Raw genomic sequence first — 26130 nt, forward strand, 5'->3', positions numbered from 1 at the left:
CCTGCTTCTGCACAAGCACACAGTGCCTGAATTACTGCAGCTGAAAATCCCCACCTTGTTTTCCTCAGAGTTGTCTGTGGCCCTTGATCTTCTGTATAAAAGTTGTTGTATACATATAAATTATATATTAAATATTTTGTATAGATGTATATAGAAATATTGTATAAATGAAAATTGTATAAAATGTGGTTATAAAATTATATACACATGTGCATGCCTCTCAGGATTTAAGTTGCCTTTGCATTGAATTTCTAGTCTAAGAGAATTGCAGTCTGTATGATTAAGTCTTCCTATATAGGTGAACGTGGCATTTCTCCATTTATTTTGGTCTTTTCTATATTTTGACAAAGGTTTTTACAATACTCTCCATAAATTCTACTTTCCCATTAATTTATTTCCAGTAGTTGCTGGTGTTCTGGAACATAATTAATTTTGCGTGCTGGTCTTGTTTCCAAAAAACTTACGAACTCTTTAATTAGTTCTAATAGTGTATTTATAGATTCTCCTGGATCTTGTACTTGGACAGTTATATTGTCTGTGAATACTGGCAGTTTTGTTTCCAATCTTCATACCTTCCATTTTCCTGCCTTACTGCCCTGGTTAGAATCTTTAGTGTAGGTTTGAACAGAAAATGCCCAGTGCAACCTGCCTTCCTCACGATCCCAATATGAATGCTTCTAGTGAGGAGTCTTGGTAGGTGCCCATCATCGAGTTGGGGAATGTGTCCTTGTACTCCTGTTTTATCAGGAGTGGGTAAACTATACCAGATGCTTCATTTGGATGTTTTTGGAGATCAAATCATCCTGCTCCAGTGCTAATAATGTGGTGAGTTACTTTAGTTTTCTGATATTGTACCACCTTGCATAACTGGATTAAACTTGACTTTATCATTATATATTACATATTTGTTTTTACATCTCTGGATCAGTTTACTAGATTATTTTAGGCTTTTGCTTTTAAGTACCTAGATGAAATTCACATATGCTTTTCTCCTGCTACCCTTGTCTGGGAGGTATTAAATTTCCCTGGCTTTAAGTGAGTTGGGAAGACAATCTTTTGGGGCTTCCTTACAAAACCATCTGGGCCTGCCTTTTTGTTGAGATTTTTATATTTGTTTCTTCAAATATTGGAGAGTGTTGGTTATTTAAACTTTCCATTTCTAACAGACTCAGTTTGGGTAACTTTTCTAGAAATTGCCTATTTCATCTAAGTTTTTGATAATACTTTTCTCAGTAGAATTCTTGTATGATAGATATTTCAAAGTCTCTATTTTAGTTATAGTTTTTGACCCGCTTTGAATTCTTAGTATTGCCTATTTTTACCTATTCTATTTTTTTCATTGATCATTTTTGCCAGAGATCTAACTAGTCTTTTTAGATTTAGCTCAGTTTATTTTCTGTGGTATATGTCTTTTACTTCATTGATTTCTTATCTTTATTTCTATTTTCTTTAGTTTTATTCTGTGGTTTTTCTAATTTTAGAAGAGGGTGACTAGCTAATTTTTACATTTTCCTCTTCACTAATATGATGGCTAAGATTATAGATTTGTCTCAAGTAACACTCTGGCTTCATTCCACAAGTTTGGATATATAATTGCTTTATTCTAAATATTTTCAGATTTCTTCTTTGACCCATGAGTTATTTAGGAGCAAGTTTTAAACTTTCCAGGCTTTTTAAAATTTTAACTTGACTTCTAATTAATTGTGTTATGATCACAGAATGTTTATTAATTTTTTGTCATTTGTTGGAAAAAAATTTGGGGGGGGCCTTAGCTCCTGACCAATTTTTGTAAAAGTTCAATGTATACTTGAAAAGAATGTGCTTTCTAATCATTGGGCAAAGGATTATATAAGTCCAATAAAGTAGGTTTTAATTGCATTGCTTTAATATTCTGTGCATTTTTAATCTCCGTAATCTATGTTACCAAGAGTTGAGTCAGTCTTCCCCTGTAATCTTGGCTATATAAATTTCTAGTAACCTTCAGTTTTTATTTATACATTTTGTAGCTACGTTATTAGTTACTATACATACATGATCAGAGTTAATTGAATTTTTTATTCTTGACCTTCTTTGTTCTTAATAATGCTTCTTATCCTGCAGTCTATTTTATCGGAAAATAATATAGATAGCCCAGCTTTAATTTGGTTAGTAGTTGTCTGGAGTACTTTTTCTATCCCTTTACTTTCAATATTTATGTCACATGGTTTGGTATTCTTAAATAGCTTATAGCTGGATTTTGTAACTGGCTAGTTAGTGTATTAACATTAGATTATTGCCACATTTGGATTCATTTCTTCCATTGTATTTTGTGCTTTATTTGCCTTTTAAATTGCTTCTCTTTTACTTCTTTTGCTTCCTATTTTCTTTTTTTCTCTTTTATTTAATAATTAGTAATACAGGGCTTCCCTGTTGGCGCAGTGGTTGAGAGTCCGCCTGCCGATGCAGGGGACACGGGTTCGTGCCCCGGTCTGGGAAGATCCCACATGCCGCGGAGCGGCTGGGCTCGTGAGCCATGGCCGCTAAGCCTGCGCGTCCGGAGCCTGTGCTCCGCAACGGGAGAGGCCACAAAGAATCCGCCTGCCAATGCAGGGGACGTGGGTTCCAGCCCAAGTCTGGGAAGATCCCACATGCCGCGGAGCAACTAAGCCCGCGTGCCACAACTACTGAAGCCCGCGTGCTACAACTGCTGAAGCCTGCATGCCTAGAGCCCATGCTCCGCAACAAGAGAAGCCACCGCAAGAGGAGCCTGTGCACTGCAACGAAGAGTAGCCCCTGCTCGCCACAACTGAAGAAAGCCCGCGTGCAGCAACAAAGACCCAATGCAGCCAAAAATAAATAAAGAATGTTATTTTTTTTAGAAGATAAAGAATTCAAAATTGACAGTTACTTCCTTCAGCGTGATTTATAGGTGTTATTTCATTGTCCTCTGGTAGGCATTGTGCTGTGACATGGTCTGCCCTCAGTCTCATGGTATTCCTTTATAGATCACCTGTCTTTTCTCTCTAGTTGCTTTTAAGGTCTACTCTTGTCTTGGTCGTTTTTGAGGTTTCACTGTTCTGCACCAAAACGCAGATTAAATTATCCACCTGGCCACCTGTTCTGTCTCTTTTAAGGAGGGGAGGGAAATGTAATATCTTTACATTCTAAAATTTTCTCCATTGTTTTTCCAATACTTCTTCTCTGTTCTTTTTTTTTTCTTTTTAATATTTATTTGTTTGGCTGCGCTGGGTCTTAGTTGCAGTACGCCAGATCTTTTAGTTGCGGCACTCGAACTTTTAGTTGTGGCGTGCATGCAGGATCTAGTTTCCTAACCAGGGATCAAACCCAGGCCCCCTGCATTGGGAGCATGGAGTCTTAGCCACTGGACCACCAGGGAAGTCCCTCTTCTCTATCCTTTGTATTTGCCTCCTGTGGACTGCCTATTAGCCATGTGTTGGACTTTCTCTTCCTTGTATCTGAGGTGCTTAACCTCTCTAACTTGTTCCATCTCTTGATTTTTTTTAAATTGTAAACTTTATGTCTTATGTCTCTAGTCGCTTTAAATTTTTTTTTAATAGCCTCTGATACTTCTGTCACCTGGAGTTCTTAATTCTAATTGTCTTTCGGTCTTAGTTTTTGCACTTTGGACTTTAGGCTTCTCTACAGTGTCGGCAGATCTGTGGGTGTCCTTTGCAGCCTGGTGTGAGGTTCATTCCCTCCCAGGTGGGGTTGCTTTCTGTGTTGTTAATTTCTAGGTTTGGGCTAGGCCTTGGACAAATGGGGCTGTAGGAATTTGAGCCCTACACCTTTACTGCACCTTAATTAAACTCGTGCGTGGTTGCTAGTGCTCCAGAGGGATTTCCATCCCCCAGCACTGGCCAGTGGGGAGGCGTCCTGTAGTCCCTCTATGCTGGTGGGCCAGAACCTACCTTCTCTTGAGGGTTAGTTTTTGGGGGGGATCATGACTTTAAGTGTGTGGGGGGGGATATCTCTGTTCTAACCTTTTACCTTGAGGAGCCCCAAAGCTTCTCCCCTGTCCCCTTGAACACTGAAACCCCAAATGTCACATACTGATGTTCACCTTTTGAGGCAGCCGTAAGGGGTTTGCACATTATCTTGTATGGATATTGCTGGACCCAGATATCTCAAACTTTGCCTCTGCAGACTGTTAGTTTCGGTGTAGTAAAGCTTGCTGGGAAGGAAAGCCGGTTGTAACTATCAGCACAAAAGCATCCTGAGATGGTCTGTAGCACAAACTTAACATTTGATTTTATAATATCTTTTGTTAATTATATGTTGTTGTTGTTGTTGTTTTACAGTTTTTTAAAAATTTATTTATTTTTGGCTGTGTTGGGTCTTTGTTGTGGTGCGCCGGCTTCTCATTGCGGTGGCTTCTCTTGTTGAGGAGCACAGGCTCTAGGCGCGCGGGCTCAGTAGTTGTGGCGCACGGGCTTAGTTGCTCCGCGGCATGTGGGATCTTCCCGAACCAGGGCTCGAACCTGTGTCCCCTGCATTGGCAGGCGGATTCTTAACCACTGTGTCACCAGGGAAGCCCTAATTATATGTTTTTAACCATCTCTTTTAAGGCATCCTGTGCCCCAGTGGCAGCCACTGTGAGCTTCTCCTGTGGTGACTTCCTAGCTTCCTTGGAAGTTCCTTGACAGTGGACCTGCCTACTTTTTCTGAATCCCTCCCCTCTTCCTCCCTTCTCAGACCCCTCTGTAGTGCTGAGCCCTCAAAAACAAAAAATAACAAAACGCACTTGTCGGAGTTGCTGGTTGGTTAATCCTCATGGAAAGACTGCCTCCAAACTGCAGTGATAACATAGGAAGGGATGCTTACAGAGATTCTTCCAAGTCTAAGGAGGTGCGTGCCACCTGCCCAGGTACCATCCTGGTGACTTAAGGTACAACTTTGATGACAGTATCCTCAGCTCCGTGGTTTCTTCCCCCAGTGATGTCATGAAGTGCTGTCGTATTCTGTCAGCTGTGATGGGCTTCTCCCCAGCCTTCACCTTGTACATACAGTTGCCTACTTGACATCCCCACTTGGCCATCCAGTGGGCATGTCAGGCGGCATATCCAAGTTTTTGCATCACACTTCCCCTTACCAATCTAGGCTTCCTTCAGTCTCTCCATCTCAGGGAGGGCAGCCAGGAACCTCCCTGCCGTTCTTTTTTTTAAATGTTTATTTTTTTATTTTTTCTTATTAGTCTCCCTTCTGTTCTTGACTTCTGTCATTCCCCGTGTCCAGTTAATAAGAAACTTCTGGTGCTACTGTCGGAATCTGTCCACTTGGTGCATCTGCCATTGCCAACCACAATGGAAAGCAATCGTCACCTTTAGACTGAACAACTGCTGTGGCCCTGCCCTGCCCCCCTCTCCATTGTGTACATACTTTGACAGTGTTCCACTGAAAGGAATACCCAGGTCCTGCCTTCTCCCCCTCAACTACCCCCCCACCCCCCGCCCAGCTTCCCATCATCCTGAGCAACACGTGTATCATGGCCGCAGGCCAGCTGACCTGGCCCTGGGGGTCCTCTCTACCCTGACCTCGCCTTCCCAGTCCTGCCAGGGCCCTGGCTCATGCCCTGTCCCCAGTGTGTGGTGCACTCCTGTATGTCATGTAGGATTCTACTCATGGGCTGCTTCATTAGAGGTGCACATCCCTCCACTAGGCCTGTATCCTTATATAAAAAAAAAAAAGAAACCGAGGCCCTTGTCACACATTACACAAGGAACGCAGACCTGGCCATTCTCACCCACCAGGGTGGATGCCCCGTGAGGGCAGGGGCTCTGTTCTGATCCTCTTGTTTGTTTAGGCTATGAGGCTGCAGACACAGCTGTAGGAGTGGAGTCCTTAAAAGAGGGGTCTGCAGTTTTTAAGGGAATTAAACTGGTAGCCAAGGAGTAGCGTAGGGATGTTTTATAGACGTGAAGCACACAAGGAGCAGAACCACGGACGAGTGCGCCAGTGGAAACCTGTGCTCCGAACTCTGGGGGCATGGGATGTGTTTCCATGCGAGTTTATTAGGCCAGCTTGTCCAGCTATTGGAAGTTGTAGATGGTTGGGGCCAGCAGTTAATTTCCTTTGTGTTGTACCTCGAGGTGTCTTGTTTCTTTTTTGGGTGGGGAGGCGGTATTGGGGACCTCAGTGCTAGAGCTGCAGTCCCTCCCGCCTTCGCTTTATGAAGGTGGAGACTGATTTCCCAACTCCCTGACACCCCCCCACCCCCCCAGTAAAAGGCTCCCGAGCCCCCGGGGAGTTGGGTGCTGTAGGAGCAGCGGGCGGGCGGGGGCGCGGCGTTGGCCGGCGGGCGGGGCGGCCGTGGTCTGACGTGTCCGGGCGGGATTGGAGCCTCCGCCCTTTATAGCCGCGGGGGCCCGGGCGCCAGCCTGGAGGGAGCCAGCCCAGAGGGAGCGAGCGAGCGAAGGTCCCGGCTTCTTCCGCTGCGAGCGGACGGACGGACGGACGGACGGACGGGCGCACCGCGGGGTGAGCAGGCCGGGGCGGGCGGCGCGGGCCGGGTTGCCGGGCGGGGGGCGGCGCGGGGAAGTTGGGGCGCCGGGCTGCCGACGTGGAGCCCCGGGCGGGGGGAGGGTGCCGGGGCCGCCTTTTGCCCCAGCGCCCCCAAGCCGATACCCTCCCAGCCAGCACAGCCACCTCCCCCCGCGGGCGTCCCCCTGACCGGTCGGGGGTGGGGGGGCGGCTACGTGTCACCACTGCGCATGGGCCGCGGCGCTGGCACGGGAAGAGTGAGAAACTTTCCCGAGTCCCGCGGCGCCGGCTCTGCGCTGCCCACCGCCCCGCCGAGCAGCCCCCAAACCCCAGTCCGGGTCCCGCTCCCTCCGCGCGCCCGCCGCTTAGCGTGGGGGGGGCCGACCTGGGCCCAGGTCGGTGACGTTGGCGGCCGGGCCCTGCCCCCTCCCCCCTCCTGCCCCGGCAGGGGCGCCCCTCCCCCCCAGCTCGGCCGGCCGGAGGGGGCAGGGGCGGGGGCCTGTCCCACAGGGCATCCTAGGCGGTGGGGCCGGACAGGACGGCGGCACGGGGCCCGGGCAGGCCGGGCCTCACCTCCACTTGCTGCCGCCTGCGTGGTCGGCCGGGCCCTGCTGCCCTCCTCGGGGCTGGAGCGCAACTTGGATGTGCCCCAGGGTCCGCGGACGAAAAATGCATTACGGAAAAGTACCGAATTTGGATGAAAGGCGGGGAGGCCCAGCGCGTTGCTGCCCCTTTAAGCCTTTCCCCGCCCGCGGGCTCGCGTGGCCTGTGGGAGGGCCTTGCTGAGGTGGCATCTGCGAAAGTTCCTCTTGCAGGATGGGTGCCGACTTCCAGAACTTGGTGAAACGCACAAATGCCCGCCTTCTACTCCCAGCCGTGTAGACCTTGTGCGGGTGGCCTTATGTTTATGCTTTGTGATTTCGCAGCCATCGGGATTTTATGTTCGTATTCTCAATTGGTTTGTGGGTCTTGAGAAGGACTTTGAAAATTTTTTTCCTTACAAGCTTGCTTTGGGGATAAAAGTAAGTAATTTCAAGTTTGGAAGAAGAGGACAGAGGTCCTGGGTTTCCTGGTGGTTTTTTGATACCCTCCATACTCAGTCCTGTCTAGTAGGTAAACAAAGCACTGAGATCTCATTAGTTGGCTGAGATAAAATTCTTCCTGGACTGCTACTCGTGAGTTCTCTTTGCAAAAGACTTTTTCTTTTGAATATGTAATTGGCAAAACATTACAAGGGAATCAACTTATATTTCCTTGTTTACAGGCAAAAAAAGTAAAATCCTTCATTTAATCTGTTGTACATTTGTTAGGACCGAGCTTCAGATATAATCCACATATGCTGTGGCTTCACCTGGGCACCCTGGTGCATAACCGTCCATCCTTGTGGGAGTGCCCCTCGGCCGCCGCATCCCACCCTGGGGAGGGGGGGAGTAGGAGAGAAGAGTCTTTGCTTCTGTCTGGCCTTCTTCCTTTGGTTCTAGTTCTTTCTTACATAGTTGTATTTTGAAATGTGATTTTTTTACTGTGGGTATTTATACTCTGAGAAACAAGACTTAAAGTCCAGGTTGAGAATAGTTTGAGATTTGCATTGGGTGGATCTGAATGCTTCTTGCATGGAAAGTAGTTGAGAGCAACCAAAATGATGAAGGAACTAGGGCATCTTGGGAATCACTGAAGGGGGCTGGAGAATGGGCTGAATTCACGCACCTAAGGAGTCTTGTAGGAAAGATGGCCTTGTTCTCTGTGGCAGGAAGGGGGAAGAAGGAGCAGATCTGGGCACGACCTCAAGCCACCTATCCTGACAGCTACACAGTGATGGAGAAGCAGCGGAGCCTGGGCCCCCAGGGAAGGCTGTGTGGCTCCTGTTCCCCGGGTTATTCAGAGAGTGGGACAGAGTCGCCGCTGAGGTCCCTTTCGGTCCTGATTTGAGCAGCTTGTATTCAACTGAGGAGCTGTGATAGCAAATGTTTGGTCTCTGCTTCTCAGGAGGAGGCCTGGGTAAGGTCTCCTGGGACTGATGGCCAGTAGGGAAGCCGGGGTAGGGAGCACACACGCCTGGACAGGCGTGAGGTTGTTGAAAGATCTCCGAGGGGTGGGTGTAGCGCTGTGGGGGACGGTTTCTTAGGTGCTGCTTTCTTGAACTGGCGGCAGGTTGACAGTCGGGCTGGGGGCACGGGAGGAGGACTGGTGCTGGCCTTTTATAAGATCTACCCTAGCGCCTCAGGTAGGTCTCAGGTCTGCACTTACACATGGGTCAGCAGATCGTTTTTAAAATGGATTCTTTAGAGACAGGAGTTTGAGAAGTTTATGAGAAAAATAATTTGATCATATCACCCCCTAGATGTTCACCCTAATTTGATCATATCACACCCTAGATGTTCACCTGTGGCTCGCTGTGGTCCATTCATTCCCAGCTGGGACAAACTGCCATTTGAAATCTGGAAACTAGAGACCAATGTGTCCTGTCAAACCAGCCTGGAGTTTTCTGTAGGTCCACCCTCCGCCCTTAGCTGCCTGAGGGCCTGTGCACACGTGGGGGCAGTTAGAGGCTCTGCTGGGTTCTTCCTCCCAGACTCGGTAGGTTCCGCTGTACCGAAGCCCCTTTCTTGAGCCAGTGAGGAATGCGGGGCTCAGTAGCAAGGCTCACCGGAACTGACTCGTGCAGCGTGTGGGAGCCGGTTCAGAAGGGAGCCTCAGGAGCTCCTCCCCTCGTGTGTGTGACGCCAGGTGCAGGTCCGGGGCTTCTCGTCAGAAATCTGTGGCTGGAGCGGACATGGACAGTGGCTGCACTGCTCAGGCTTACCTTGTAGCTGTCACTGGGCACTGAAGACTTGCCTGTCCAGGAAAGCAAGAGGACTGGTCAGTTAGGAGCACAGAGAAGAAGGTGTGGGTGTCATGGTGGTCACGTGGGTGAATGCAGCTTCTTAGAGGGTGGGTGTCAGTGGGTTTTCATGAGGCTGTTCAGGTCTCAGGTCAGCAGTCAAGAGTTGCCAGGAGAGTGGGGCAGATGCCTGGGTCCTGGCTTCCCGTTGGCGCTTTGACCTGGAGCACCGCCATCCTGTTCCTAGACGGGCTAAGTGTGGGCCCCCTGGACACTGGGAATCCCAAGGCGGGCTCACCTTTTCCACCCCGTCAGGACCCATGCATCGATGTGCTACTCTGACAGTTTGGTTGAATGATAAGGGTTTCTTTCTTCCTTGCCTGAGTCACTGAGACTTGCGATTAGAATTTGTTGGAGGCAAATTCTTAAATAAAATAGTCTCGGTCAGTTTGTCTCCACTTTTCCACTTGGGTCTCAGGTGCCTTTGTGTGTTTGGTGGGACGGGGGCCCCAGGGAGGCTCTGGCCTCTGGCCCATAGTACTTCCCCCATGTGACTCAGGCCCCTACGTTGAGAGGGTTTTTTTTGTTTTTTTTTTTTATACCACTGGTTCATATCCCCAGCTGGGACATTTGAGACCCCACTGAGGCAGCCCTGACTGCCATGAACCGTCTTCCTAGCTCCTGAGCCACGCTTGTATTATGGGCAAGAATTTGGGGGTGTTACTCTCCAGTTAGGTAGGGTATTCTTGTTACTGTTGAGAAATCTCCCATTTTAGCCCATGCTTCACCACTATCATAATGTCTCCCTTATCAAGTGCACGTGGTGGTTTGTAACCTACCTGGCAGCCTCACTATCCTGAAGTCCCCCAAGGCAAGGTGACCCACCCCTCTTTCTTGGTCCTCCTAGGATGGCCTTTGAAGGTTTTTTCCAGCCCTGCTATTTTATGGCCTGGTTTCTAAATCCCCAGTGGATTAGAAGGGACCGAAGAACTTTTATAGGATAACAGCAAGAAGAACAAAGTAACTACAAAATACACAGGGAACTCTTAAAGGCAGTAGCCCTCAGTCACCCTAAAAAGCTCTGGAGCCCCCAAGGTCCACAGTTTGTTCTAGATCATGACACAGTGTTGCAGAACCTTTTTTCTTCTGGCTCAGCATAGATTAATAAGAGGAATACAGGAAAAATTACTCAGCCACGTAGCAGAACAAACATCAGTTTTGTGAGAATTTTACTTCAAAATGCTTACATGTAAAAGGGATACACTTAAGGGATTCCCTTGGGTCCCTGGAAAAGTTGCCCTCTAGAAGTTCCAGATGGTTCAGGTTTTACTGTAATATGTTTGTTTGAAGCTAATGGTCTAGGGGCTTCCTTGGTGGCGCAGTGGTTAAGAATCCGCCTGCCAATGCAGGGGACACGGGTTCGAGCCCTGGTCCGGGAAGATCCCACATGCTGTGGAGGAACCGAGCCCATGCTCCACAAGAAAAGCCACTGCGATGAGAAGCCCACGCACAGCAACAAAGACCCAATGCAACCAAAAATAAATAATAAATTAATTTAAGAAAAATAAGCTAATGGCCTAGTGAAAGGGTTTCTTCCATTTTTTTCCCCCAAGCAATTTGCCTAATATTGGTATTAGTAGCCAAAGTGTAAGCAATACTTTGACCTTTTCTGGTTGAGAGGTGAAAGGATCTGGGTTGTAGGACGCAGATAAGTAACTTTTCTCTGGTTTTCTCCTTGCTCCCTCTCCCTTCCTGTCCCACACCAGAAAAAGCTGGCAGGCTGATAGAGGCGGCCTCAGGACGGACCTTCTGGCTACTGACCGTTTTGCTGGTAAGTGTGTCCTGTCTCAAGGCTTCCTGGCCCTGGGCTGTGTGTGTACCTTCTTTCATTGTGTTTTATCCTTAAGTTTCTAATGGTTCTTCAGAGAGAATCACTGTAGCTAACCCCCCAGCATGGAGCAGTGTGTATACTTCAGGTGGATGTGTCATCTGGTTTCCGTCTATTTTTAATCTTTTTTCCTTAAATGTGAATTACATTTGCTCGGGGTATCTGAATTTGTATCTTGCTTCTCTTTAGAAATACAGAGTTTAATTTTCTTGAACTTGGGGAGGGGTCTTACTGAGTTGTAAAAATGATGAAAAAACTCACTCTTGTTAAATTACTTGACCCTCTTATACTTTTTTGCCACGGTGGTACAAGAAGACACTTGGTGCAAAATTGTGTGAAGAGAGTGGGTTCTTCCTCTTTGCAGTAGCATGGGACTCACCTGGAGTTGGAGAGCGGCAGCCAGTGCTGAGTGAGCCCCTTTTCCAAATAAGGGAGCTGTGGCTTTGAGGGCCAGAGTCTCGCTGAGCACTGCGACCACTCAGGAGTGGGGTCCGGAGGCGGACTGTGGGGTTCCTACCCTGAACTGAGGAACTGTGTGCCCTTGGGCCAGGTCCCACCTGCTGCAAGTCCCCTCCCACACCTGGGAGACTGGACGTGGGAGAACAACCAGTCACCACATGTCAGAGGCACTTAAACTGCTACCCCTCCCACCTCTTGCTGTTACACTGTCGCCACAGAGCAAGGGAGGCTGCTCTTCAGTGGCTCTTTGCAGCTACTGTCAAATGATACATTTTATAAGCATTAGGAGGCATGGGGATGAACAGATTAACCACATAACTGAGATAGTTGTTAGTAGAACCATCCAGATGTTGATCTGTGTCTGGGGCTGGGTCAGACATGTGTTGGGTTCCATTGGGGCCCCGTGGGTGGAGAGAGGGGTGGCCCCTGGGCGTCCTGGTCGTGAGCCTCTCAGCTGGGGCCTCCATCTGCTTTGTTACAGGCAACGGGGGGGGCGGGTTTCCAGGGCACCCCCCCCCCCTTGAGTTTTTCCTTTTCATCACTTGGTGAGAGTTTGGGAATCACCTTATTTCAGCAGTTTTAAGTGAGGAAGATAAGGTGTTGCTTGGTGGGGAAGCAGAGTGAACCCTTGGCTTAAACTCTCAGCGGAACGGATCAGGTAGCTGCGAGCTGGCTGTGCCGCACTTGCCTCTCTGACTCACCCCCCTGCTTCAGTGGCTCACCCGGATCGTGTGGACTCCTGAGATCAACCATGAGCTCCGTCGCTGTTCTGACCCAAGAGAGCTTTGCTGAACACCGAAGTGGACTGGTTCCGCAACAAATCAAAGGTGACGGCCCCTTCCTCACTGTTCTTGTTGACCATAAGACACGGCTCTTTCCGATCCTCATGAGGGCCAGTGGCCTCTCCACAGGTACCTTTCAGCCCTGTGCTTGTGGGGTGGGCCAGGACCCGCCAGTGATGTGTGCTCCGCTTTGCACTAGCCTCGTGTACGGGGTGAAACTGGCCAGGAGTGGCGGATGGATCGCCTCCAGTAAGATTGAAAATGTGGACAACTTTCTGGAAAGCCAGTGAATTTGGCCTTTGTGATTATTAGGATTCTTTTCCAAAATCGCTATTGCCCAGTTGTGTTGAACTGGACTCTGGGATGGGAAGCATCCCAGAGCTCTGTCGGGAGATAGCTGTGAGGATGAAGGCCGGACTCGGGCCCCACACTGGCCCAGGCAGCCAGCCCTAGTGGAGACTAGTGCTGCCCAGGAGGGACAGTACACAACCTGGGGCATCTGCAGGACGGTCACATCAGTGTCTCTAGCTCGTACTTCACAGTCTTGTCTTTCCCTTCAGAGTCTGATGTGTATGTATGACTGCAGGACAACTTGATTTGAATGCTGTTTCCATCCAAAGCCCTTCATCTGTAGTTAGATTTTACAAAATTTGCAGCTGAAAGAGTAGCTTGTTCTACCCTTTGTCGTTCCAAACATTCTTTAAAGTTTTCCAATAACTGAATTGAATATCAGTTCTTAAGTTTAAATTAATTAAAATTAAAAGTGCGTTTCATCCGTCACACTCACCACGTTTCAAGTGGCTTGTTTCTAGGCAGTGGAGACCTAGACACCGCCGCTCGCTTGGTGTCTGAGTGCCTGCTGGCTGGGGCTTCCACACGACCCAACAGCCCTGTGGGGTCTGCGCCCCTATTTTTAGGGGAGGGGAGCGGGCACTGGCAGACTGGAACAGCTCGTCACACGGAGTCTGTCTTGGCATCCAGGATAGCACGGCTGCACGGCTAGAGTCGTGACCCCAGAGTCAGACGTGGGCCTGTCCAATTCCAGAGGTCATCCCTGTGCTCTGCGTGCGCATCTGTTCACAGTGGTTTCTATTGGGCCCTGCCATTGCCGATACTGTGTTCAGCCCCGGACCCTAGGGTGACCCAAACAGTCACACTCCTGCTTCCATGGCGCTGTGGTGAACGGTCAGGGCACTGTGGAGGGTGGAGCAGGTGATCGCCAGGACCTGATTTCCTCCAGTGCTCCCTGCGTTGGGGGTATGGGGGGCAGAGATGGCAGGTCCCACGATGCTTTCAACATGGTACATTACAGTGGGAAATCAGCTGCAATTTACCTCCGGGGGTTCTCATGGGCAGTGCTGGGCAGCAGCAGCATTTTGTTCTGCAAATTTAAGAGCTGGCTATGTGCCAGGCATTGTCGTGGTCGTGATTGTTTTTGAATACAAGATTGGAAGACTCTTCAGGGCTGAAAAGTCTGTGTCAAGGTCTTCCATCAAGGAGCTCACCCCATTAGGGGAGCAGTGGGGCATCCGACGTCTGAGCTGAGGCTCACAGGGGAGGCTGTGCACAGGGCAGGGGCGCCATCAGGTTCAGAGTCTGGCCCTTCCAGTTGACAGGCTGAACTTGAGGGCGCTGGGCCTGCGGAGTGGCGGGGGCCCTTGCCTGTGACCGAGGGAAGAGGTGGGGGGTTGTCAGCAGTCAGTGCTCTCTCTTTTTGACGTCAAAACCCTCCTCGTGTTTTTTCCATCTAACACTGAATATGATGTGCTTCCTCTTAATCTATGTTGGCCGGTCCAGTTGCCACTTTAAATTCAGAGGAGGAGAGCGACCCTCCAACCTACAAGGATGCCTTCCCCCCACTCCCTGAGAAAGCAGCTTGCTTGGAAAATGCCCAGGAACCTGCTGGCGTCTGGAATAACAAGATCCGGCCCATCAAGGCTTCTGTCATCACTCAGGTAGAAAATCCATTCTTTTTTCACCTGCCCCTCCAAGTAGGAAGCAGTGGTGTTTGATGGGAGGTTTTTGTTTTTGTTTTAATTTTCTTTCGGCTGTGCCGCACCGCTTTCTGGATCCTAGTTGCCTGACTGGAGATCAAACCTGGGGCTTCGGTGGTGAAGGCATGGAACCCTAACCACTGGACTGCCAGGGAATTCCCGGGAGGGTTTTTGAACATGCAGATGTGAGAGTGCTTTGGACATGAGAGGAGGCCTTTGGATTAAGTTGGTCTCCCCACCCCCCAGAGCTCTAGGGAAGCACAACTTCCCTGCACCCCAGCACCCAGAAGGGATGGTCCCATATATTTTCAGTCCACTGCAGTCCAGTCTGCTCCAGCTGCTGGAACTGCCCTTGGCTTCCGTGTCACCAGCGTCAGCAGCTGTCCCACTGTCTTGAAGCAGTTTTCTCCTCTTGACTTTTTGGGACTCCACTAGCCTGTCTCTGCTCCCTGGAGCTGGGGTGTTGGTGGGCTCAGTGCTCTCTCTGTGTGTCGATGTTTGGTCATGGTTGTCGATTACCACCCACGCACTGAGAAGTCCCCCTAAGCCCAGGACTCATCACCAGCTGTATTCTGGTTCCCCCAGCCTCCTGATGTTGTAAATGCACCACGTTCCACATAGTGGCTCAGGCCCTGAACCACAGTCCTGTTGGCTCCCTGCTTCCACCCTTGCCTCTGCTCAGCCCCGAGTCCTCAGTCAGAATGTGTCCTCCTTCACACCCGCCATTGTCTTCTCACCTCACCCACAGGGTGGGCTGAGGGACCAGCACTTCCCCTCCTACCTCGTGGACCCCCTGCTGTGCTAGACGCTCCCCGCCCCCTTTGTGAAGCTCTCGCCCCCGCACTGCTCCCTTCCCGCCCCTCTGCTCTGGCCCCTCCCAGCATAGCCAGCCAGGTCCTTGTCACCTCCCAGTTTGTTTCCTTCACTGACCTGCTCATTACTGTTACATGATGCCCCTTGCCTTCATCTGTACTTGGTGGGGGGGGGGGCGGGGGGTGTCTTCTTCACTAGGACCGCAGTCTCCTGCCCTTAGGCGCTTTCTGCTTGTCTCTTAACTCCCTCTGGGGCCTTAGAGCAGTAGGCAGGGGTGATACTTAGTGAATGAACAAACTCACGTTCTTTACTCTGTACGTTCGGTTTCTGGACACTCCTGTCTTCTCTTCTTGGTCTCTTAACCTTCCCTTTTTGACCTTTCTGAGCAGGTGTTCCATGTACCCCTGGAGGAGAGGAAATACAAGGACATGAACCAGTTTGGAGAAGGTGAACAAGCAAAAATCTGCCTTGAGATCATGCAGAGGACTGGCGCTCACCTGGAGCTGTCTCTTGCCAAAGACCAGGGCCTCTCCATCATGGTTTCAGGGAAGCTGGATGCTGTCATGAAAGCCCGGAAGGACATTGTTGCTAGACTGCAGACTCAGGTGGGTGTTCCCTGGCCGGGTCTTCCCCAGGAGGGGCACTCCAGGCACTGCGGACACGGCTCAGACCCAATCAGATTCTTCCCACCAGCGGGCAGGACCATAGAGTTTGCGGAGAGGACAGCAATATTCAGAGCCTCCTGTTTTAGTGTAAAACTACTAACTCAGTAATAGGACTAGAACACCTACCAGTTTTGCTCTTTCGGTGAATGAACTGAAAGTTAAAAGGGTATCCCAGAGTTTCAGATACTTAACTGAGCTTGCCCAGATGGTGGAGCGAGGACATGCGTGTGTAGATCAGCAGTTCCCACTTCAGGCTCTGAGGATCAGTGAGTACGTGCCTTGTTAAATACACACTTCCAGGCCCCAGGCTTGGGAGATCACAGATTCCATAGTTCTTAGCAGTCTGATACCAGTTACTTGGAATTTATTTGGGAACCATTGTAATAAATGAGTAAATCAGTGATGCATTTCTCCCTAAGTGGCATCACTTAAAGACCAAGATAAATGCAGAGAATCGTATTAAAATGTAGTATGACAGGTCTTTAGATGGGTTTAGTTAGAAATGAGGGTTCTTCCCACCTGTTGCTGAGTCTCTGAGCTTTTAGGAGAGCTGGCTCTAGATGTGGTGGTTCAAAGATGGGGATCTGATGCAAGAGGGGCCCCAGGGGGCTTAGTGGGGAGGGAGCACTGCCCTGTGGGCTCCCAGCTCTCACACTCACAGCCGCAGGGCGCCTTGGACCTTCCCTAACCCACGCCAGCTTCAGGGAATCAAGTCATTGAATGTAGGAAGTTGAGAATGTGTATAAATTGTTTCACATTGCGGCTGGCACATGCTGAGCTCTCAGACTTTCACTGTTATCTGCTAGTAGGTGACTACTTGACTATTTTGTGATTGAGCACTGGACAGGGAGAGAACACTTCTGAGGCATCCCTCCCATTCTATCCCCCTGCCCCCCACCCCCGCTTACTTTAAAGCAAATCCCAGACACATTATTCACCTATAAATAATTCTATTTGGGCCCCCTTCTTTTTTGTTTTTTAAAATATAACCACATCCTGTTAACTCACTTATTAAAGTTAATAGTAATTTCTTAATGTACCGACATCAACCCAGTCTGTGTATGGTCTTCCCTCATCATCTCAAAGGCGTCCTTCCTGGTTGGATTTTTCCTCAGTGTCCAGATGAGACTTGCCCGCTCCCACTCGTTCATTCCTCAGCAGCGCCTTCCTCTCCTTTCCTTAATGCCGTTGATTTGTTCTGGAGGGACAAGCAGGTGTTTGGCTTGTTCCACTGTCCGTCATTATTCCTGTAAATTGGAGGGTAGATCTAGGGGCTCTCAATTGCTTTCATGTTCAGCTTGTATGTTTGGCAAGAAAACGTGTGGGTAGTGCTTTTGTACTTGGTGTTGATTCCAGGATTGATCCGTAGACTCAGGTTGATTGATCCGTAGACTTTGTCTTCAGCAGATCCATCCATTATAAGGTTCCTGACCAATCTTTTGCTTAATAGTTCTGTCAGCCATTGCTGATCGCTTCCTGAATTCACTTGGGGTCGCGAATGATGGCTTTCTGGTCTCTTCCTCCTCCTGAATCAGTGGGTATTCTGATGAAGAACCTCTGGGTGGGAGGTGCAGGATAAATCATTGATCCTGGGCTTCCCTTGTGGTGCAGTGGTTAAGAATCCGCCTGCCAATGCAGGGGATATGGGTTCGAGCCCTGGTCCGGGAAGATCCCGCATGCCACAGAGCAACTAAGCCCATGCACCACAGCTACTGAGCCTGCGCTCTAGAGCCCCGGAACCACAACTCCTGAGCCCACGTGCCACAGCTACTGAAGCCCACGCACCTAGAGCCCATGCTTCGCGACAAGCGAAGCCACCACAGTGAGAAGCCCACGCACCGCAACGAAGAGTAGCCCCCCTCACTGCAACTAGAGAAAGCCCGCACACAGCAACGAAAACCCAGTGCAGCCAAAAATAAATTAATTAAATAAATTTATTTTTAAAAAAGATCCTTTTCCCCTTAGTTTTTAGACCACATTGACACTCTGGCATCTTTGGTCCATGGGTCTTTTCAGTGTCATCATGAACTTCTGGTGTGTTGATTAGTTCTTTATGCAGAAATTGCCTTGTCTCTGGCCCATGGGAGCTCCTTCAGGGAGGCACCCTGCACCTTCTGACATAACTGTTCATCTTGAACCACTTCCTTATTTCTAACACAGACTAACCTTAGCCATTTCCTTCCACAGACCTGAAATCAGTTGTTTGTCCAAGAATTCTGGATGTTTATGGTGGGAAGTTGCATGAGTTCAAACACATACTTCTAATTAAGATGAAAGATCGTGGGGGTTTTAAATCAGTGAAGTAATTCTTCTCTCTCTATTGAGGTTATGCTGTCATCTTGATACATAGTTAGGTTCGTTTGTTTTTAGTTTATTTTCAGTTTTTAAAAAATACTTACATATTCCATGATTGCAAAGTCAGAGCCGTATGAGGTCCTCTTGGCCCCTTTCTCCCCTGCTGGGTGACCATTCTTGGTCTTTGGGCTGTTCTTCCATTGTTTGGTTTGAGAATAGAAGCAAAAGGTTAACTTGCTGTGAACTCTGTTCTGCACCTTGTTTCTTCCTGCAGCGCATCCTGGAGCAGTCTGCATCAAGGCAGGTAGTGGCTTTCCTCGTTTCTTTACACAGCTGCACAGTGCTCTGTGGGTGTGCTATGATTTGTCCAGGCATTCCTCTTGATGGGCACTTGGGTGACTTCCAGACATTTGCTCTTAACAAATCATGTCACAGTTAAACACCTTGTGCACCTGCTATTTCCTGTTTTACCCAGTTATCGCGGGAGAGATTTCCTAGAAGTGAGATGGCTGGGTCAGAGGGTATCTGCGTCTGTAATTTTGCCATCATGGCCGGATCCCTCCCCTGAGGTGCCGTGTGTTTGTCCTCCCATTGGCTTCCTCAAAGCCTTGCCAGGGCCATCAGGTACTGGGACTTTCTGCACTCTGAAAGATAGCTGCGTATACTTTTAATCTGTGTTTCCCCTGTGCACTGGTCTCTTGCCCTTTGCTCTCCAGGTAAAGGTTTCCGTCCTGCTGGACGCAGTGAGGCTCTTCAAACCCTGCATCAGTAACACGTTACAGATACAGTTCCCAGTTTGCCACCTGGGTTTTGATCTTGGTATGTTTTGCTGTGTGAAAGTTTCATTCTTTTGTAGTCAAAATTCGTTAAGCTTTTGTTTTTTTGGGTTGTTGTTAGGAAAGTTTCTTTTTACTTTGGGTAGTAAGAAAGTTTATTCTTATATTCTCTGGTGCTTGTAAAGGTGTTCTTATATTTCAAGTCCTGATCTGTTTGGAATTTATTGTGAATGGTGCCACATACAGATCCAGAAACATCCTTTCCCATATAGCTATCAAGTCATCAACACCAATTTTAAAAGAGTTTCCCCGCAGTGATTTGAGTGGCAGTTCTTATCACGTCCTAAATTCTCATACTAACTTGGGTCTGTTCCTAGATTTTGAGTTGGTCTGTCTCTCCATGTGCTCATGTTCTCTGTTTTGTTGGTAATGGTTTTATATTTTAATATCTAGTCCAGTTACTGCCACCACTCCTGTACTGTTCTCTTTCAGGATTTCCTGTCCATTCTATTCAAAATCCTTTTGTTCTACCCTGCAAACTTGATCATCAGCTTTTTGCTCAGAATGGTGTTAGATCACCCAGGGCTGTGCTCTGCCTTGTGGGATGCATGTTCCACCTGCTATGTTTTGTGTCCAGCTGCTGAGATGAGTGGTCTTCCCTTTGCATCTTCTAACCATGTATTGTCAGTATGAGTTAAAGCTGCTGAGTCTGGGTCCTAATTTTTTCTTCCTCTTACGGACAGTAAGAGTTGGGTAAAGTAGTGGTTTTCCCCAGGGTTCCCCTGTGTGCAGTCATGTGCTTCTTCCTCTCCAGCCTCGTGTCAGCTCTGCTTTTTCGTGTCTCCTTTCGTGGGAAATACTCTGGTGGAGGTTGGCAGTGGCTGTGGATAGTGCAGGGCCTTAATGAGCAAAGCTTTCCTGCCAAATACAGCTCTGGGGCTGAGGGTGCATGTATATTTGGTCATGTTAAAAAAATATACATCCACTGATTTCTATTTTCTTGCATATTTTTATCATGAAAGGATTTTGATTTTATAGAGATGATCATTTGATTTTTCTCCTTAGATCTAACAATATGATGATTTATGTAAATGGATTTCCTAATATTGAACCATTTTTAGAATAAACCTCATTTGCTCATAATTTATAAGCCACTGGTCTTACTTTCTGTGCTAGTTGGAGAGTGAGGATCTTTTTTATTGCCTCCGTGATACAATTTAACATTTCTGTTGTGAGTGTTGAAAAGTTGGCTGTGAAGCTGTGTCCTTTGGGGAAGGAGGGAAGCTGGCTGGTCTGTGACTTCCTGCTGCACTAGTGGTGGGAACCTTAACACTTGGCCCTTTTCTTTTCTTTTTTTCAAAGTCCTCTTGGTTGATGACTGTTTACTCTATAGATCTAGGAAGACTGGAAACCTCTGTCTTCCTCCCAGATTTTCCTGTGACTTCAGAAAGTTGCTTAATTTCTGGCAGTTTGAGGATTTGGATTATTGTCGTTTTCTTTCCTCAAATGAGTTGTCTATTTTAACTGGTTGTAAAACAGATAGCAAGAAGAGTTTATCACTACATATAGGGCTTATGTCTGAAGAAAAAGAGCACACAGTGCTCCAGAGACAAAAATGCATCTGGTTAGTCAGTGTGTGCCTGCTTTCCTGCTGTGTCCTAGCATGGTGTGAGGAATCACTGAGATGGGAAACAAGCACATACCATTCTTGAATATTCCTGTCCTCGTGATGGCTTAGAGCTGGGCTGAGAAGACACTGAGGGAATAATTATGATGGCTGAAGGGGTGATGCAGGACCATGGGTCTGTGTCACGTTTGAACTCATTCTAGCCTGGGGCTTGGCCCTGCTTCCCCAGTTTAACCTGAGACTGTTCTGAAGGGCGGGTTGGGGCTAGCAAGGTGAGAGTAGGTGGAGATGGCATTCCAACCAGGGAGAATGTCGTGGAAAAACGTGCTTTTTCGGAACCTGCAAACGTTTTTGTTTTCTTTGGTTCTTTTCCTGCCGTAGGCCTCAGCAACTGTTGCCATTCCCAAAGAACACCATCGCTTTGTTATTGGCAAAAATGGAGAGAAACTGCAAGACTTGGAGCTAAAAACTGCAACCAAAATCCAGATCCCACGCCCAGATGACGCCAGCAATCAGATCAGGATCACCGGCACCAAAGAGGGCATCGAGAAAGCTCGCCACGAGGTCCTGCTCATCTCCGCCGAGCAGGTGTGGCCAGCCACGGGCCTGGTGTGCATGGTGGCCTTGCTCCGACCGCTGGGAGGCCCAGATCTGTGCCCTCATGGTTCTGTCCTTCCCTCTCAGGACAAACGTGCTGTGGAGAGGCTGGAAGTAGAGAAGGCGTTCCACCCCTTCATCGCGGGGCCATACAATCGGCTGGTCAGTGAGATCATGCAGGAGACGGGGACACGCATCAACATACCCCCGCCCAGCGTCAACCGGACCGAGATCGTCTTCACGGGGGAGAAGGAGCAGCTGGCTCAGGCTGTGGCCCGCATCAAGAAGATTTACGAGGAGAAGGTAGCAGTCAGGAGGAGGAACAGAGAGCAGCCCAGCCCTGCCCCGTAGCCTTTGAGGCCTGGACAGCTTCAGTTTCCACAGTTAGAAGGTGGCGCCCGTGCCTCCCCGTAGCTGTGGGGCAGTGGGCCAAGCTCTGCTGGACGGCTGTCCCCACAGATTCCCACCTGAGCTCCCCCCTGCCCTGTGCGCCCCTGGGCACGTGCCGCTCAGAGCTGATCAGGCCTTTGGGTGAGCTGCTAGCCTGAGTCGGTGGACTTTGAGGTCCGACGCTGGCTCCTTTATTTGGGGAGAGGATGGGGGGCTTTTGTTTCTTCCTAGTTGCAGTGATTACTCTGGGCTTGACTTAAGTTCTGCAGTAATTCTTTTGAGGAGAAAACCCAGTCCTTGATGAGTGGACTTTCTGGGGATTGGCTGGTCATCGTCTTCACTTTTCGGGGCTCACTTGCTGTAGTCGGGGCCCCGTGTCTTGCTCCCTGCCCTTCCCTCTGACACCCTTACGGTGCTCGTACTTAGAAAAAGAAGACCACAACCATCGCGGTAGAGGTGAAGAAATCCCAGCACAAGTATGTCATCGGGCCCAAGGGCAACTCCCTGCAGGAGATCCTGGAAAGAACTGGAGTTTCTGTGGAGATCCCACCTTCAGACAGCATCTCAGAGACTGTGATACTTCGTGGCGAGCCTGAAAAGCTGGGGCAGGCGTTGACTGAGGTCTATGCCAAGGTAACTGCTCGCTGTGGGGAGACTCCGATTAGCGTTTCCTGGGACAGTGTCGGGAGGGGAGCGCTCACCTGTCTCTGAGCCCTGGTGAACCACCTGGCTTTGTGTTCACGAAACCTGGACTCTGCAGACCCACGGGTTTGTTTCCTGGTTTTCCTAGGCCAACAGTTTTACGGTCTCCTCCGTCTCTGCTCCTTCCTGGCTTCACCGTTTCATCATTGGCAAGAAAGGGCAGAACCTGGCCAAAATCACTCAGCAGATGCCAAAGGTAACGAATTGTTGTCTGCTGCGTTGAGTTGATCTTTGTCTTCCCATTTCTGACATTGGTTTTGTCCTGTGGGAGGGGTGCCTTTGAAGACCGGGGCACGTGTTTTAAAGATCAGTTGCTGTGGGTGACAGTCAGCTGCTCCGTGGTTAGCCCAGGGTGAGCAGAATACGTTTTTTCAAATACCTGTGTCACGTCTTTGGGTCTTTTTAACCAAGGAAAGAGTGTATTGCTAAGTTTAATGAATATCTCAAGAAATATCTCATTTAGTTGTTACGGTGTCGTAACCTGTGAGTAGTTACATCTGAGAATTTCGTGGAGCAGAACTTGTACACGAATCGTGTGGAGGTGGAGTTTGTGGGCCTTTCTGCCCTCTGCATCTCTGTCCTTTGGGCGGCAGTAGGTCCAGTAACCTTGGCAGAGAACGCGTGCGTCGTATTTCGTTCCTGTTCTGTTCAGGGTCCTGGTTCCCACAGCGGGGCTGGCTCCGTGGCGCTGGCCTCCCGGGTTGCCCTCCCTGTGCGTTATTCCTCACCTGGTGTGTTGGGCCGGGTAGGGTGGGGGGGCGGTGGTGGTAACGTTTCACCCCCGTTGTTGTCTGTCTCATCCCCCCTCTCACACCGGGGAGGCGTGAGCAGTGAGCTGTTGATGTGCTTCATGCCAGTGGTCTTGGTGGCGCACAGTGGGGAGGCCTTTGCGGTTCCCACACAGTGTTTAGTACCAAAATCGTGGTCATCCCCAGACCGCCTTTCCAACTTCTCCTGGTGTCTGTGGATCGCCTATGCCCCGGGAGAGCAGCCCAGGCTCTCAGAGGAGGTTGCTGTGCCATCCCGGTGGGCCGACTCTTGTTTTGGTGCGGTAGGTCCACATCGAGTTCACAGAGGGCGAGGATAGGATCACCCTGGAAGGCCCCACAGAGGATGTAAACGTGGCCCAGGAACAGATCGAAGCCATGGTCAAGGACTTGGTAAGGTGCCCCGGGGGCTGGCCGCGTGGGCAGAGGGCGTAATCCTGTCACTTGCCAGTCAGACCTCACGTGGGGGCCCTGGAGGCGCGGGATGGGGGCCCAGTCGGCAAGTGGCGAGTCCTGAGAGAGCTGGAAGCTGGCCGAAGTCCGAGAGAGCTGTGGGTAGACGAAACCTTACTGTGAAGGAGGGTCTTGCGAGGGTGCCTGCGGGACGGTCCTGCCGCAGATCCTGACAGCTGAGTAGGAAGAGAGGGCAGCCGCTGCCGGCTCCCGGGCTTTGGTTCTGCTGTTTGTCTGCGGATCTGGGCCTAGGTCTTGGACTCTGGTCTCCAGTGTCCTGCTCTGTGCTTCTCCCGCAGATTAACCGGATGGACTACGTGGAGATCAACATTGACCACAAGTTCCACAGACACCTCATCGGGAAGAACGGGGCCAACAGTGAGTAGGGGGGGGCATGCAGAGGGCAGGCGGGGTGTCCTCAGCAGAGCGCCAGCTGGGGGGTGGCCTAGACTCCTAGCCGGGGCCTCCCCCCAGGGCCGAGGTTGGCTTGGAGCTGATGGGTCTAGAGGTGAACGTGATGAGCCTGGTAGTGAAGGCATGCAGGGGGCCGTGTCCTCACGGTTCAGCCAGACCTGCTGGGGTGGGGTCTGCCGTCTGCCATCCTCACATGCACCACTGGCCACGCCCCTGCTGGGCTGGCCAGCCCAGGCTCAGCCAGGGACTGAACCGGCTCAAGTTGGAACGTGCCGAGTGAGCGCTCCGCTTGAATCCGCGGATGTCGGATGTTTTTTGAAATCCACTGCTTTGCTCAGTTTAACTTCAGTGCCGTTCTAGGCATCACGGTGCTCACCAGTCCTGAGAACAGCTCTGTCCCCTGTGTGTGACCTTTGGTGGAGGTGAGGTAGCGGACACCCCGCCAGTGTAGGTAGGACGCCTCCGTGTGCCTGCCCTCTTGGGTTTTGCCCTATGCAGTCCATTCTTTGTTCAGAGTAAACATAAGCTAGTTGCTGCTGCTTTATTTGGTGTCAGTTGTGAGTTCTGGAGTGTTTTAAACAACGGGCAAACGCCCACAGGGAGTGACACCAGTCAATGCTGCTTGAACCATAAATTTGCACACACCATAAATTTGCTTTTCTTTCTTTTTTTTTTTGTTTTGTTTTGTTTTGTTTAACTGCAGTGTTTTCTTAAACAGAAAATGTAAGCAAGTGCAGTTCTGATGTTAATTTCTGGTTTCTGCTCCCTGAGAAGTGCAGAGCCACTTTGCGTTGTTCAGAGAATTGTGTCTGCTCCATTTTCTTCTGGTTCAGTTCCTCACCTTCGTTTTCTTTCATCTAAAATCTGCCACCCAGCTTCTGTGTCCTTGGCTCTTGTCCTGTGTGGTTCCACCCTGGAACAGCACCTCCTCACAGCAGCCCCCGAGCGGGTCAGCTCATGGCTGTGTCCGTGTTTGCTCACATCCCTCCTTGGCGACCCTCTAAGGAGCTTGGTTCCCCTTTACTACATGGTGGGCAAAATGCCGACCCCATTTCCTGGTGATGAGGCTTCCCCAGGGTGTGGGGGCCTGGATCTCTGTCTAGAGAAGGTGACAGGAGGAGGTTGTCAACAACTCCACTGGTTTTGCAAAGACAGTGAAGCGCTCGTGCTGGAGCTGAGCTGACGATGGGAGTCTCCTCAGACAGCATGGCCTCCATGGGCTCCAAGGTGGTCGATGGGGGTGCTTTTATCTTCAGGGAATGTGGGAGCTTCTGGTTTTTAATGGCTTCTTATTTTTATTATATTTTTGAGAGTAATTTTTTTTTACTTGAACAGTAGTTGTCTGTCTCCACATTAGAAATGCCCTGGCCATGCCCAGACCAGCTGTATCTCAGGCACTGAGTGGCCCTTGCCGTAGGACGCTGGAAGTTCTCAGGGAGGTGCCAGCATGTGGTCCATACCTGGCTCCTTGTAGAACAGGGAAGGTCTTGCTGTGGAGTTTTTGCTTATGGGATGAGTGATTAGCTTCAGGGAGGGCTTTAGCCCTGTCCTGCCGCGTTGTGAGTCGCTGGTGGAGCAGGGTAGATTCTGCATCCAGTTGTGTGTGTCCTTTTGTGTTCTTCAGTAAACAGAATCAAAGACCAGTACAAGGTGTCTGTGCGCATCCCTCCCGACAGCGAGAAGAGCAACCTGATCCGCATCGAGGGGGACCCGCAGGGCGTGCAGCAGGCCAAGCGCGAGCTGCTGGAGCTCGCCTCCCGCATGGTAAGCCTGCGGCTGGGGCTGTGTCTCTGTGGCAGCACCTTCCTCCTGTGCCGTCCTAGAGGGTGGCCGGTGCGGGTGTGACTTGCTGGTACCGAGTTTCCTTCACTCCCCCCCATCCCCAGGGCCCCATGTAGTGCTAGGGAGGTGCTAGGGCTCTGGGTGCTCAGCCTTGGCCACACCCCAGGGTCCCAACTGCAGTGATGACTTTTCTGGAGGTGATTCTCGTGTGCAGCCACGGTCAAGAAGCACAGCTGTGTGGTTATCTGCACACCCGGCCTGGGGGTTGGTGCCTTGTTCCCCGTCCCTGAGACTAAGCCACCAGCCCTCACACACGTTTCTTGGTTTTCTGAGTCAAATGCAGACACATATATCCTTGCTCTGGGGTGTCTTATCCTGGTCCTGGGTTACTGAACCCTTGTTTCTCTGTCAACCTGATGCCAGTCTGA

The 26130-nt window shown here is 49.9% G+C and overlaps 1 protein-coding gene across 3 annotated transcripts in view; it reads left to right on the top strand.

Moving 5' to 3' along the window:
* Positions 1–26130, top strand: part of HDLBP (high density lipoprotein binding protein) — a 67828-nt gene that overhangs the window by 24882 nt on the left and 16816 nt on the right. For 2 of the 3 annotated variants that reach the window (XM_082630644.1, XM_082630643.1), the window contains 11 exons: positions 11065–11129; positions 12360–12472; positions 14225–14382; positions 15624–15839; positions 20979–21185; positions 21282–21497; positions 22011–22217; positions 22375–22482; positions 23342–23446; positions 23806–23884; positions 25545–25684. In XM_082630644.1, coding sequence (XP_082486770.1) covers positions 12397–12472; positions 14225–14382; positions 15624–15839; positions 20979–21185; positions 21282–21497; positions 22011–22217; positions 22375–22482; positions 23342–23446; positions 23806–23884; positions 25545–25684 — 1512 coding nt within the window. In that variant the 5' untranslated portion in view covers positions 11065–11129; positions 12360–12396. Of the gene's footprint in view, positions 1–6357; positions 6475–11064; positions 11130–12359; positions 12473–14224; positions 14383–15623; positions 15840–20978; positions 21186–21281; positions 21498–22010; positions 22218–22374; positions 22483–23341; positions 23447–23805; positions 23885–25544; positions 25685–26130 lie in introns of those variants that run through there. The other variant, XM_082630642.1, reaches the window with a different exon arrangement.

Source organism: Mesoplodon mirus, assembly GCF_964341445.2.
Source record: "Mesoplodon mirus genome assembly, chromosome: 8".
Classification (NCBI taxonomy): Eukaryota; Metazoa; Chordata; class Mammalia; order Artiodactyla; family Ziphiidae; genus Mesoplodon; species Mesoplodon mirus.